The sequence below is a fragment of the Mycteria americana genome, chromosome 6 (assembly GCF_035582795.1).
Source record: "Mycteria americana isolate JAX WOST 10 ecotype Jacksonville Zoo and Gardens chromosome 6, USCA_MyAme_1.0, whole genome shotgun sequence".
Lineage (NCBI taxonomy): Eukaryota > Metazoa > Chordata > Aves > Ciconiiformes > Ciconiidae > Mycteria > Mycteria americana.
In genome coordinates, this window is record NC_134370.1 from 18,953,396 (window position 1) to 18,968,198 (window position 14,803).

General features: G+C 42.8%; 1 protein-coding gene across 9 annotated transcripts in view; it reads left to right on the forward strand.

The window, feature by feature from the left end:
- Positions 1-3,512: 3,512 nt before the first annotated feature.
- Positions 3,513-14,803, forward strand: part of EXOC6 (exocyst complex component 6) — a 98,729-nt gene continuing 87,438 nt past the window's right edge. For 5 of the 9 annotated variants that reach the window (XM_075504783.1, XM_075504784.1, XM_075504785.1 and 2 more), the window contains exon 1: positions 3,513-3,752. In XM_075504783.1, the coding sequence (XP_075360898.1) occupies positions 3,631-3,752 (122 nt within the window). In that variant the 5' untranslated portion in view covers positions 3,513-3,630. Of the gene's footprint in view, positions 3,753-5,902; positions 6,088-14,803 lie in introns of those variants that run through there. The other 4 variants (XM_075504790.1, XM_075504792.1, XM_075504788.1 and 1 more) reach the window with 3 other exon arrangements.

Genomic DNA, 14,803 nt, shown 5'->3' on the forward strand with positions numbered 1-14,803 from the left:
CTGAGAGGCAGGCAGAAATGGGTCTGGCCACCAGAAAAGTAGCAGGCACAAGGGGAACAGGAGCAGCTGGTGCAGGTTCTAGGGAGAATGAGCTGGTTTGCAAGGGTCCAGTTTGGGGATGAGCCCAGGAAAGGAGGCAGCACCAGAGCAGGAGATGCCAGAGAAATGACTAATGCCATTGTTGTCCTTGTGGAGGGATGTAAAGAGGAGATATCTGGGCAATGACCAATGAAGTCATTTGTTATAGATGGCATTGCATGTGAAAATTATCTATAGTAATTCCATTTGAGGGTGGACATTTTCCCCCTTCCCTCTTTTCCATGCACCATTCAAAATGGATTCCAATCCAACTGGGAAAGAAAACTAAACAAACCTCTGATGACTTGATGCTGCTAATCTTGCATTGGTAATTTAAAAGAAAAAGTAATCTATGCTGGACTTACATACCCTGTAGGGATGATGCTGTACTACAGCACATGCTACTCTTTTTGTAATTGTCATGTGGGTAAAATGTATTTTTAAAGCATTAACACAGGCAGGCTAGATTTAAACCAGCAGTTCTTGGCCCTCTGGTATCCCACTGGTGTTGGGGAAGAGTAGGAATTAGGAGAGGAAAGGGAGAAAGGATGTGGCAAAAGTGGTCTTGCTCTAGATAAGCCTCTGCATCCTGCTTCACAATCTTGTTGGTGTTTGCCTCAATTTCCCCTCTTATTCTATACAGAGTCATGAACCACTTTTACACCTTCAGCAAGAAATAGGTGCTTTGGCATATTTTTTCAAAGGAAAATCTCAGGATGATTGGAAAGATGGCAGCACCTGTCTTTATAGCTCACAGGCCCTGAGGTTTCTGCCTGTCCAGGCAATGAAATACCTCCTTCACAGAAATAGCGAGGATTTAACAAGCACAGAAAATATCTTCCCTTTTTCTGTCAGGGACTTTTAGCAGATGAATACTTTCTCAGCCTTCTTGACCTGGTTAAATTTCAACTAGTACAAGTATGATGCCTCAGAAACGATAACTCCTATTCTGCCTTTCAGCACGGGGAGTACCATAATTAAAAAAAAAAAATTAAATACTTAGCACTGTCTTTGCTGATAGTCTATTTAGCTGCAGCTTCTGAGCATGTTACTTAGAGTTGTGAAGTAAAGATACACTGTTCTGCTAGAAGTTGATGAATGTATCAGCTTGTGTCATGTCATGGTACTACATTTGTCCTTTTGTCTTTTTGCAAAAAAACTTTATTTCCTTGGACAAGGCAGTTCCCTAAAGCCTTTTGAGAGTGGCCCTGAACTCAGCTGGAAAAAGGAACAGCTCAGGTATGACTGAAAGACGTAGACTTTGGGCTCGTCTAATCAGCACCGGGATTATGGAAGAGGCGGGGAGGAGCAGAAGGCAGAAATGGAGAGGGGGAATGCAGGTTGGACAGACAGCATGAGGAAGAAGCAGGATCACCAGCAGCAGAAAGGGCTTTTGGCAGGTATTAATGGACTCCTGCCCATGGATCTGGAGTCATCTATAGACCCGGCACTATACATTAGATCCTTCTCCACATGTCATGGTCTTACACAGGTTCAGCGTGGGTGTAAACCACTCTGGAGAGCCAAGCAGCCAGGCCTGGTGCAATTTGGTCTAACCCTGTACAGAGAACCAAGAGAACCCTCAACACCCACTTCCACAACCAAACAGAGTGTAACACCTGCCTATTTCTTGGTCATTCACTTTTGTATTTGTTTGCTTCTTTTTACATTGTTTTGCTTTGTTATTAAACTTACTTATTTCCAGGCAGCTGTGATACCTACAACAACATTTGCAGAGTACTGTTTATTTTGGTTGATTCATTCCTAAAGCAAGCTTCTGTGTGAGTTTTTGGGAAAGAAGGAAGAAGAAATTGTACCCAAAGCCTCTGTAAGTATCAAACTCACTTAGAATCACATAAAAACATTCACAAAAGCACTCTGTATAAAGCATCATGCTCCTGTTGCTGCATCCTATTTTTCTTGCAAGCCATGGTGTGTGATGGCTGGGTGTAGATGTCCAAGGCGTCTCCGATTTACCTGGCCTGCCTGTGCCCTGCCACAGTGGCAGCAGATGTACTTTCTTCTATCACGTGAATAAGCTTCAGCTTATTCAGTGTAATAATATTTGCAGTTTACTTTCACAGTGTCACCTCCTAATTGCTAAATTAATACTGAACCTGGTGTCTGTTAAGATTAGAACAAGTAGTTATGATATCCTTTCCTCTGCATTTGTGTGACATCCAGTGGCTGGATGGGTCAATCACAGGCTCCCATTTCTTGTGAAAGGTGTAAAAATGGCTCACAACTCTGTTTAGAACATGAAAGCAGGAAATGTATTGGATTTTAATGCTAACAGAGCAATTGCTTAATTTTGGTTTAAAAGTAAACAGGTCGTTGAAGCAGCTTGTTCAAAGGAACACGTTACAGATTTGTATGTGTGTAACTCATTGCAGCCTTTAGAGCTCTTCCCTACTGCTACTGATGTGAACTCATCTCCTCAGTGTTCCCGCTGGGCACAGAGAAGTGAATAAACAATATATCACTCTGGTCAGAAATGAGTAATTTCTGTTTTCCCGCATTTAACTGTTGACTGCACCATGAGTATCAAGACTCCCATCAATTTTGTCAGGAGCAGTACTGAGATAGGAGTCAAATTTTGATTAAAACCTTTGAAATATCCAAAATAACCAAATATAATAAGATTGACTATGCCACATAATACTGAGTTAGGCTTCTAAAAAGTTGTTTAAATTGAAAGATCTAGAACTCCAGTCTCGTGTTTGAAATAACTGCCTGAAATTAAAGTAATTGGTGGCAGGCATGCAAAGTATTTTCTTTGCCATCATGCTAATGACAACAACTTGACAGCAGCACCGCTCTCAACATTTGTAGGAGTTTATCCATTTTCTTTTTCTTCCATGCAGGTAGTGAATTAGCAACAGGTTTGTTTATTGCACACTCATATAAAAAACACAGTTATCCCAGACCGTTTTTTGCATTGTGTTATTATAAGTAGCATCTACTAATGCTGAAAAGGAAAAAGATGAGAACATAAAAGTTTCAGAACTTTTTTTTAAACATAAACCTTTACAAGGTCCATAAACCTGCTTCATATATCCAGCTAATTTCTTGTGTGTGCAGGCTTTTTATACAGCAAAAGGGAAAAATACAATATTTTTTTTTAAATATTATTTTTAATCTCATAAAACTTAACAGAAATTGAGCATTGATGTCTAGTGTCTGAAATGACTTTAAAATTGTGTTTTCAAACTGCCTAAATTTCAGGCTTAATATTTATTACTGGTGAACTATTACAAGGATGTAAAAATATTACTTTTGCTAGTAAATTTCCTGTTAAGAGAAATACATTGGATGCACACACAAAGACGACTGTGCAGGCCTGGGTACTGCATACAAGGCAAATGTTACCAGCAGAGACAGGAAAACAGCAGCTGTGCACCATTCTTGGACACAAAGTCCTCAGGAGTCACGAGGTTAGCGCAGGATCTGTTTTTTCATGCCTGGTTTTGCTGACTACAGAGTTACTTAGTCAACGATAATAATCAGAATAAAAGTCCTTTCCTAAAGTTAGACTAAGTTTTATGCTAATCTATGGCAAGGAAAAGCAAGTCAAATCTGCCAGAATTGTATCTAGAAGAAAACAAAGATCAGATATATGAAAATGCCCTTGCTGAGATCCAGTCCTTCGAGTTGCCTCTTGGAACCACCCTAAGGTATGCACCTTTTAGATAATATTATATTGTTCATGATGGATTTGTTCCATTCTATAGCAGTTCTTTCAGTCAGCCCAATATCTTAGAAACTTTGTTTTCCTGACCCTGAAATCTACAGGAAAGTTGAATTTAATTTCAATGTGATTGGCCCTAAATGAAAAAATACAAACCAAGGTCACCTACTCAGCTTTCTTTTCACCAGGACAAAGCTATCTGTTACTGAAGGCTGGCTGCAGATTCCCTGTGGAGAAAGCAATTACTCTTAAACAAGAAAACAAGGGGAAATTTGCTCTTTTGTGTAGCAGTGTTTTTAGTTTAATGTTAGCAGATACATTTTTAAAGAATTAATTGCTTCTTATTCTTAGATTTTTAACAAATGCAACATTTTTTTTTAATCACTAAAGACACAACTACTTAAGGTTTTACTGTTGACATTCCTAAATATCTGAAGATTTTAATATTTTTTTCATTTGCAGCTTATGGAAACTGTTTAATCGTAAAAGTGCAACTGAAAAAATTTTCCTTCACATATTCACCCCTACAAAAAAGTAATACATAAAAGATTGTGATGTTATGTGTCTAAGTATATTGTCAGTATCTGTAGAAGAGTTTTAAAAATAGCCTGCCTGGCACTGTAGGCGTCAGGTTGCAGTGACTGTCAGGCTAAAGAAAGAAAATTTAATTTACCCTGAAAAACGTATGTGTCGATCTATTACTTCAGTAATTTGGTGATGGCAAAAAAAAAAGGAATGTGGGAAGATTGTTACTGTGTTTGAGTGATTTCTTGAGGGAAATACTACTGCAGCAGTAGCTTATAGGATTTTTCCTATTTTCTTTCTGCAGCATGCACTTTGTAGGCACTTGTCTACATATGGAATAGTCCTTGTTGATTTAGTAGGTGTCATCAATAAATTCATCTGAATCAACACTGAGTATGATAAAACCACAAGCATAGACAAGATGGGAACAGTCTTCGGTGCCATTTATTAACTAGCATCCAGGTGTAGTTGCACCAGGGCAGGAGAGATGATGAGTTTGATTACAATAACTGGAAGGGTGCCAAACACAATTGTAGCTGGCTGGTGTCTAGACTTCGATGAATTCACAATTGTAAACTGCTATCAGCTTCTCACTGAAAAAGTAGCCACACATCACCCTGAAGTTTTACACTTCAGGCCCATTTCTTTATGCTGGCTTCCCAATTGTGCGCAGATAGCTTTGCCCAGAAAGCAGGTGTATCCTGTCTCCTGAGCATGCAAAACCCAAGGACTAGCTCATCTTTGGCCACAAACCACAAAGTGCATAATTGAAATAGAAAATGGGCTATTCCTCCTTCATTGAAAAACGAAGCTTTGCTGCGCACATGCTCCAGGGCACTAGGAAACAATATGCCAGTTTCTAGTGAAACACAGCAAGCCGATGCACAAAAAGGTGCACTTTTTGGTTGTTCTGTTTTTACCCCGACCCACAAATTTCTATCACCTAAAGAAAGGAAGGAAGGAAGCAAGCCGGTGACCCAACCCGACTGCAGAAACCCCTGCAGAGCTTCCGCGGTAGGGGTCGGTGCCGGTGGCAGCGCGCTCCGCGCCCGCACCGCTGCCGCCTCCCTGCTGGGACTAGCACGGCCCGCGTGTACATGAGCGGGAGCAGTTAAAAGCAAACCAAAGCAAATAAATACATTTTAAAAAAACTACCCCAAGAAACAAACTAGAACTAGCTCAGAGGAAAAAGCCGGTTTTGACCCCATAAGCCTTCAAAGCGTCTCTGCAGCGCGGTGCAACGGGGCGCGGGAAGGGCAGCTGGTCCGTCCGTAGCGTAGCCAGGAGAGGAGTCGGATTTTGGGTGTCCGCCTTCTGTCACAGGGCGCTGAGCGGGGCAGAGCGGGCGGCCCCAGGCAGGGACAGCTGCCCGCGGTCTCTACAGGACACTAGCGCCCGGAGATGCCCAGGGGACGGAGGGGCTTTGCCGGGCTCCCAGGGCGCCCCCGGCGCAGCCCTTTCCCTGACAAGGGCCGCGGGGCACCGGCGAGCCGGAGCGAACCGGGCAGGCGCGGTCCGGCGTGACCTGCTCCTCCTCGCCCGCCCCTTCCCCTCCCTCCTCACCCCCGCCCGGGCCGCCTGTCTCCCTCCGCGCCGCGAAGCCCTCCCCGGCGGCTCCGGCTGCCCCCCGCCCGGCTCCGCGGCCGCCTCCGCCCTCGGTCCCTCCCCGGCACCTCCCGCAGCGGCGCGGCCGCCGGGTCCCTCCCATCCAAGATGGCGGAGAGTCTCCCCGAGCATGATCGGATCCTGCAGGAGATCGAGAGCACCGACACAGCCTGCGTGGGACCCACCCTGAGGTGAGGGGCGGCGGGGGCCCCGGCGCCGACGGCGGGCGAAGGTCTTCCTGCCCGCCCGCCCGGCGAGCCGCAGCCCAGCGCGGCCCGGCCGCGCTTTCTGACAGCTCCTCCCCAGAGACACGGCTGGGCTGTCCGCTGCGCTTCCGGCGGGAGCGGCCGTTCCGGGCCCAGAGGGGACGCGTAGCCCCCGGGGGCGCCCCGCGGAGGCCCGACTGCCGCCTCCCGCCCCGGGCCCTGCGGGGGCGCCGCGCCCCGGCCCCCCTGGGGTGGTGGAGGGAGAAGGGGCCGCCGCGGTGCGGTGCGGGCTGGGAGCAGGGGCCGGCGCGGCCGCGGGCTGCTGTCACCCCTGGGCCGGCAGCGCTGACAGGGAAGGGGAGGCCGAGCGGAGGCGGCGGCCGTGCCCCAGCCTCTGGGCTGGCGTCCCTCTGTCATTGTCTGCCGGGGAAGCGGGGTGCTCCCCGGCTTCCGGCGGCGGTAGGCGCGGCGGGGCCGGAGCGGGACCTCGGGACGGGGCGCCGGGGCTGGGCCCGTCGGCGGCGGCCGGGCTGGGGGCGCCCGCCGTGACCCGGTGCCGGCTTCTCCGTCCCCCGGGCAGGGAGCGCTCCTGCCCCGCGCTTGGACATGGGGCATCTCGCTGGGGTGTGTCGGTACGGGTCTGTGCTGAGAATGGGACCGAAACCGTATTGTGGGTGGGTGTTTGCATCAGTAACTGCAGGGCTCCTCTGTATGCAACCTTTCCTAATGCAGTCTGAAATCTCCTGCTCCAGTCAGGTTCCTTCTGGAAATGTGACAGTGTTCAGAGCATTTCTGAAATGCCATGACTTCAGTGTTTGGGTTTTTTTTTTTTTTCCCCTCTAAGTTCTTTTTTCCCCTGCCAAATGGCATAGCCTGCATGTTGAAGAAAAGGTTTTGCTTCATCTTTGCTTTTAGAGAGAAATGTGTCAGTGCCCTTCAGTTTGAGCTGGGGAGAGAAGGGCAAGGCCTGGAGGGAGTGAATTGGGGTATGGAGGAGGTGCAGGGGGAAAGGGGATCTTAATCCTGGAGCTGTGCTGATGCTTCCCTGATTAGAGATGTCTGAAAGAAGTGAAAAAGCACGGACACTAGCCAAACTGGGGAGAGAGAGAACTGTGACTTTGCATGTTACCTCTTTGGGAAAATAGGATCAGCCTGTGTGCAGGGAACTGGAAAAGGCGGTTTGTGTGGCAGCATACCAGAGGGCAGTGAGCACGGTGCTGCTGGCTCTCCCTGGAGAGGGGATAGTGCCTGCTGGAGAGTGTGGGCAGGGCCGGGGAAGGGCGAACACGGGGTATGCGGATGGGGAACCTCATGCCGAGAACTGATGGAAGAGAAATGTACGTTGCACATGGAATGGGTCATTTTGCACTTTGCAGTGAATGATTTTGTGGTTGGCTGCATATGTCTGCAGTGGGTCCTCCGGCGCTGGGGGCTGTGGGGGAGGTGGTAGTCTGGGCATTTGTGCGAGGCTGAGGCTAACCAGTACTCAAAGAGCCCAAATGGGGAGTGTGGTGGGGTGGCCCAGACATCACCCAGGGGCTGCTTGTGGGGTCAGCCTGGTCTTGGAGGCCAGCTCAGAGCAAACTGTGTTCTGATCTCCTCTTACTGTTCTTTAACACAGCCAGTATTGGGAATACAGTGTGGAGGTGTCAAAGCTGAGCATCACAAGGAGCTTCAGCTGTGAGAGTTTGTGAGCTCAGGTTGAGAGAAAGTAGCTGAGATGCTTTCAGACTTGAGTTGTCCCTGGAGGCAGTTTAGCCGTGTTTCAGCTAACAAGCCCAGGCAGGTTGGAGCTGATGTCTGCAAAAAACACACCAAAACAAAAAACTTAGCAACAAAATATTAAATATAATTGCAGCTTTGTTACCATCTCCAGTATAGAGCTTATATCAGAGGAGCCGATATAAAGGACATACAGAGAATCGGGCTGCACAGGGGAAGAAGGTATATTTGGGAACCACAAGTGTGGATGGGGGAGGGATGTAAAAGGGGGAAGGGAGAATATGAATCTCTTACCCACATTAAACATTTAAAATGTGTCAAAGTTTTTATAAATATGAACATTTAGTTTCTTAATTTCTTTGCATGTTCCTGTCCTTTCTTTTTCTGTTTGTATCATCTCATCTGTCTTATCTATCTTGTTATCATAGTGACTTTTCAGAACGGGATTTTTGCATTGCTGACTTTCAGAATTTTTAGAAAAGAAGTGCACGTTGGTCCGATTTAACCTGTAGTGTTCATTTACAAATCAAAAAAATGAGGCTAAAGAATGGTTACACCTGCTGAGTGTTTTGAAAGAAGTCCAGCCAACATCACAGAAATATGCTGCTACTTTGTAAGAACAGCAGTGTTTAAAATCAAAACTGTAGCTATCTGTTCAGCTATGCCTGTTAAAATTTGTGAATTGCTGTGTGAAACTGAAAAGTCTAAAATCCCACATCTAATTTCAAGATCTATTTCAATGAACAAAAGTGTGAACGTAAAATGGAGCATTATTTTCTGCACAAGATCTAGGTTTTACTTGCTAAACAATATAAAACAAAGAAATGAGTAATTCTATGTGCAGTTGCATAAGGCTACAACATAAAGTGATCCATCGATTTCCAGTCGTGGAAGCCATTGATGCCAGTTGTCTCATGTAATGACTGAAATTATATTCATTTCATTATGTGAAATGGAATATTTCTGTAATCTATGGTCTGTAATGCTGGGAGAATATTTATAGCATTGTGACATGAAATAAAGTACCAACATACCTACTTAAATAGCAGAACAAAAGAAGGGGCTTGAGGTGAGCGGTTCGGATAAGTGGCATGAGGTAATACTAAATGCTGAAGATCATAGGATATGCAAGATCTGACTTATCCTTAATTGTTCGTATCAAGATCTTAATATCTTCCTAATGCATCCATACTTCACAAAGGAAGTGTAATTTTTTTGTGGGCCATGCATAGATTCTATGGAAACATGTTTCTGCTCTTGTTTTTCTTCAGTGTTTTGTTTGCTAGTTTGGTATAGCTGTCTCTGCCAGGGTGCTGTTTCCTACCCTGCTAGAAGAGCGGCAGCACTTGCGCTTATGATATAAAAAATAATAGCATATGTTGATATATAATGTTTTTGTATAATATAATTTACAGATGTAATTTAATTTACAGATAAGGAACAACATACAGACTGATCCTGCAGGTGATTTCCTAGGTCCACCCATGTATAAGGGTGTGAAACGCAGGTCCTTTAAAGGAGGAATCAAGGTACAGCTAGTCCAATTGGGATTATTTACTATTTAGGAGAGTAAGTTAGCTCCTAAAGATTGCTCTGCATCTCAAGAAATATAAAATGAAGATATTGTATTTGATTAAATTAATTTGTGTAGTATTTGATTAATTTTCTTTTTAGATTTTAAGTGGATGAGTGTATTGATTTAAAATTGCTGGTATTTAACTTGCATCTCTAAATTTAGTGACACACACTGAATCATTATATATGAGACTTAAATCAACTGTGTAACATGCCTTTCATTAAATAGGCAGACTGTGTATACAGCAGGCCAGGATTAATTTTTTTCAGCAGAGTCTGTGAAACTTTTATCAACATCTTTCTAGCTTTAATGGCTAACTAAATGAGATTAATGACAACACCTGTTAAAGGCTCGTCACTCTCACCTTTTTATATAACATGTTAATATCTTATAATTCATGTCGTATACATACTGTTGGGCTTTGCAAAACCTGGGAGAGTTGTCAGCGTATTTCTAATCTTTATAAAGGAAAAGGAAGAAGAAAAAAGAAAGAAAGGCAATTCCTATATCCATCTCCAAAAAAAAGATAAATGTATTAAAAAGTTAGTAACAAAAAACTTTCAGGCCCTCACTGAACTCCTTATAGATACATACTAACAAAATTTCAAGAGTCAATTTTTAAGAGTGTCTTCACATTTCTTGAATACTCTATTGGACGTGCCAGGGTAATTAATAAGATAAATTCTATTCAGAAGAAAATAATTGACCTTATCTGCTGTTTAGTTTTATGTTGGTCGAAATGGGTCAAAAGTGGAGCTCAACAGAGTAGGTGATGTTGTTCTGCCAGTGTCCTGATATACTATACTTACGAGTCTCTTTGAGCTTGTGGTAATGTTTAAAAATTCTTTTGAACGTTTTAAAAATACATGAATTAACTCTTAAACTCTGGCTTGGCAATGTATTGCGTAAGCATAGGTAGACTTTTTCTGAACACTTCATCTCATGAGCTTCACATCACTGAACCTGCAGTGTTCTGTGATCCCCATGCAAAGCCTGTCAGAGGAGTACCTCCATGCCCACAATCAGTTGACTAAACAACTAATACAAAAGCAAAATAAAGCTAAAAAATTATGGGGGAATTGGGGGCAATTTTGTAGCTAAGGTGAAGTTGATAAGGAGGTGCTATGTCTATTGATGTATCTGTAGGTGGGATGTACTCTGTGGCTTTGACCCACAATCGCAGCTCAGAAAGTGCTCCTTGAAAGTCAGTGTAAAAATGCTTTTAAGCAACTTCTCTGTTCTTCCGCTCCTGAAATCTGTCATCGCCAAGCTGTTGCCTGGTAGGTATTAAAGCATCTTCTAGGTTGCTGTAAGTTGTGCTGGCCATGAAACTTCTTTGCAGAGTTATGAGAGGGACTCCTATGAAGACATCTCACTGGCATGTTGTCTCTGGCTATGGGAATCGCACCCCCAAGAGCCATTAGGTTGATGTGTTTCTGTCTGATGCCACAATATGCTGCGGTGACCTTCCACTGACCTAGGACCACATAGCACTGGTAAAAGCAGCACTGAGCCGCCCAGCTGCAAAGCAAAATAACTTCTGCATGGTGCTGCTTTTTTCTCATTTAGGTTGAACAGAGTTTGGAGGTAGGATGTAGATTTGTTGTGAGCCTCATAAATGAGTATGGGTGAAGTGTTAGAAGTGATTGATAACTGTTCATCCTCAACTTCTGTCCTTGTGTTGCATAAAAGCTGCAGGTAAAAGGCACACTTCAGTAAGGCATCATTAGAGGAATAAACTGAGGAAGCGAAGGTAGCAATAGTGGTCCAAGCAAGACTGTTTTGTCCTTTCCTGATCAAGGTTTCTAAGAAAATTCAGAGGTAGAAATATGGAGTGAGAGTCTAATTCTGCTGCTTTTACTGAGTTGTGGTACACTTTACAACTGCAGGTGCTTTGCCCAGGCTTGGGGCCATAAGTTGTATTTTGGAGATATTCCTGTATTCATGGAGGGGGCCTGTCCAAAGCCAAGTCACCAAAGCACCTAAAATACCCTTTGGAGTATGACAGGATGTTCTGAAGCCTCAATGTAATTTGTTTTAGCACAAGTACACACCATTATTACTAGCAGGCATGATTTAGTTATAGGATTCTGTATCTTTAGTGGAATAGTTAGTAAGCAGTAGCATAGGCAGTATGAATTACTTGTCTAGATGTGGGAAGATAGTACAGCATTAACACAGTCGCAGGCTGGGAAATATTTTTTCTGAGCACTTGCTGATGGGCTGTTGAGATTTGTGATGTGGTTATCCAATGAAAAAATGTGGTTGCCCTCATTTTTGCCCTGTGGTCTTACTTGTCAGGTATGATTGTCTAAAGGCATTTTTCTGTGTTTTCATTATTTTGGTTTTGGATTATGAGCCAGCAATTCGCATTTTTGTCTATAGCTTAGTCTTGTTTTAAATACAGACCAAACGTAAGAGGACTCTGAGATCATCAACCAATGCTTTGAATCAGAATTGAAATGGTTTGATCATGTATTTCAATTTCAAATAGTATTATAATGTTTTACAACATTGGAAGCTATTTTTTATGGTTTGAAAATTAGTAGTCTGTATCTTTATTAATTGTTTGTCTTCAAGCCCTGCTCAGTTTCCAAGTTAATGTGTTTCATTCCTCCTTCCCTTTCAAACTAGAGTTACAAAGTAGCCCAAAGGAACTAGAAATTCTTTGTGTGTTAGCTGTGGTCTTTTTTGGATCAGGTCACAGAGTGTACTTTGATGTATATTTATATATCAGTTTATTATAATAGCTAACTCCTATTTTGCAACTGGGTTGCTATACAGTAAGGAGAATAGCCTGCTTGCTGAGAACAGTGTATCCTGAAAAACTGGTGGCTGGCTTGTAGTGTCGGTTGCAGATTTTGTTACTTGATGCAGGATTTGATGATATTCTGAGTGTTTAAGTTGAAAGACAACAGTCAGATAAAGCAACTGTCTATGTGAGCAGGTCCATCACCATGTATATTGCTGTGAGGGAGCAATATTTTTTATCGCTAGTCCCTCACATAGAGTCAAAACAGCATAAGAAGAGTGTGTGCTGTAGACTGATTAATCTGGCATTTATATATTCAGTGGCAGAACTGCAGTTCTGATTTTTCTGTGGGCTAGCCTGATATTTCAGGCAGATTTGCCATTGGTGGCAAAAAGTATTTTAGAAGAAGGTGAGGATTCCCTTCCATTGCTGCAAGTTTCAACATAGTACTCCTCTGCTTTTTATAAAGTCTGAAGCTGTTTGTGGGTAATCATATCTGCACTGCATTTTTCTGTTGTGCAGAAAATCCTTAGGTTCAATGCTGATTAAGTTTGTTGTGAAATATGTGTCTGCAAATCAGGTTATCTTGATCTTTTTAAGTGTTCGTGCATCAGCTTCTGACTCAGTTCTTGCAGTGTTTTCCAAATGGGCAACTGCCAAGTGAAGCTTTAACCTAACTGGTAACCTATGTGAATAATACTTCTGAAATAGCTCTCTCCAATTTCACAAGCATTACCAAAGATCTTGAAATTATTCCCGTGTTTAGGAAACATGTTTCAAAATACATTAAAGCTTTTAAAATAGAGGGATCAACTGCCGAGAGATCCACAATAGTGTACTTGATAGGTGGTTCATGCAGTTTGCATCATTGTGTCTCATCTAAATTTAACCTTCTCATTATATGAACAGCTCATTCCCTGTTACGTCAGTTGAATTCAGGAAAGACAATTGTTATTCATGTCATTTCTTTATCGACTTATTCCTCAAGCTGATTTTATTTAGTGTCTGTTGACCCAGATTTTGGACCTGCCATATGCATAGGAAATGCATAATTTTACATACTTCACAAATGCCAGTCACATGGGTACTTACTTTCTTGCAGATTTTTTTTTGGAAGCTGACAGCATACACTGTACTCGAGCTTTCTGTGTGCGTTGCTGAACCATTGCTCTGAGACTTTGCAGTTTCCTCAATACAGATGTCTACCTGAGGAGCCTTAGCATAATTCAATTAAATATAAGCCTGGTTTTGACCTGTAAGTGCTAGAGTGTTTGCACATACAAGGCTGAAATTACAGTAACTGCAGTTAAGCAAGTTTTGTCATGCTGCATTTTATAGATTATACTACTAAAATGAGCTAATAAAAAGCTATGAGGATTGATATTTCTTAAATAATGCTTCTAAGATAATGCCAGGAATGGGTTTGCAAATAGGAAACTATTTCTATGGGTTGTAGTAAACTACTAAGTACTAAGTCGTTCGAAAACATCAACCTAGCTTTGCATCAGCATCAAGTAATCACATTAGATTTTATCTTACTGCAGGGCTTGCTATGGCTAGTTATAGAATCTAGCTGTTGCCAGTCTTTCTGGCTATTGTCTGATGGTGGTTGAAATGCCCAAACCTAATCCCTGTCACCACGGACCTTGGTAAAACAATGACATCATGTTCAATTTGATGTTCAGCTTAAAGTATGCTCAACAATGCATCTCTTCCTCATCTTGTCCATGTCTACTAAGGAATTATTTGTATGCCTGAGAAACTGTGTCCTATGCAGGAAAGAGTTAACGATCTCTCCTGAAACCTGGCTGAAGCCCTTCCTGTACCTCAACCTTTGCCAGTAATACCAAACTAGTAGGGAATTTAATCACTGACAGAGGTATTAAGAAGGAAAGAAGCAGGTTTTAGAGTGCATCAGGTTTTAGAGTGCATCAGCCTTGATGGAAAGACTTGGGGTTTGACAGAGAGGACCTAGAAGATGTCTTTGAACAGTTCTGCACTAGGGACCTGCAGAGAGGGCTGGGACTTTTTTTTTTTTTTTTTGATATAGCATGAGAAAGGTGTTCAGCTGTAATACTGTGAGTGGGATTTTCAGTATGTCTCAGAGAAAGTAATTTGCTTGCAAAACTGCCATGAGTGTAACTTGCAACTGTCTCATGAATCAGAGTAATACAAAATTAATAGTGCATATACTGTAGTATGTGTACCTAGGGGGATACTTTTGAGACATTTCAGCTTCAAAAAGAAGTGTTTAAACTTTCAAGTATTGCATATTTCAATTTTAATACGCTCTACTCTCTATTACAGGCATTTAGATGTTTCTGTTGGTAGCAGCTCTCACTGGGACTTTCACAGTTTGCACACTTCCTTATGCGTAGGGAGACTTTGAAGGTTCTCTACTGCATTGATTTCAGCAAGGCAACCTTTTCTTCTGAGTTTTGTTTTTAGATAATTTCGACATAAAAGTAACGTAGTTGGTATTGTTTTATACTGTATGTTTGTTCTGTTTTGTTTCATAAACTTAGAAAACTGTAATCAGGTAGCCAGTGTGTGCTACATCCTCTTGAAATGTGGAGTTTCTGTGCTATACTGGAGTGTCACCTTTCCCTAAGGCATGAATAGATTTTCTGCCACTTAGTCTGTTTATCGAG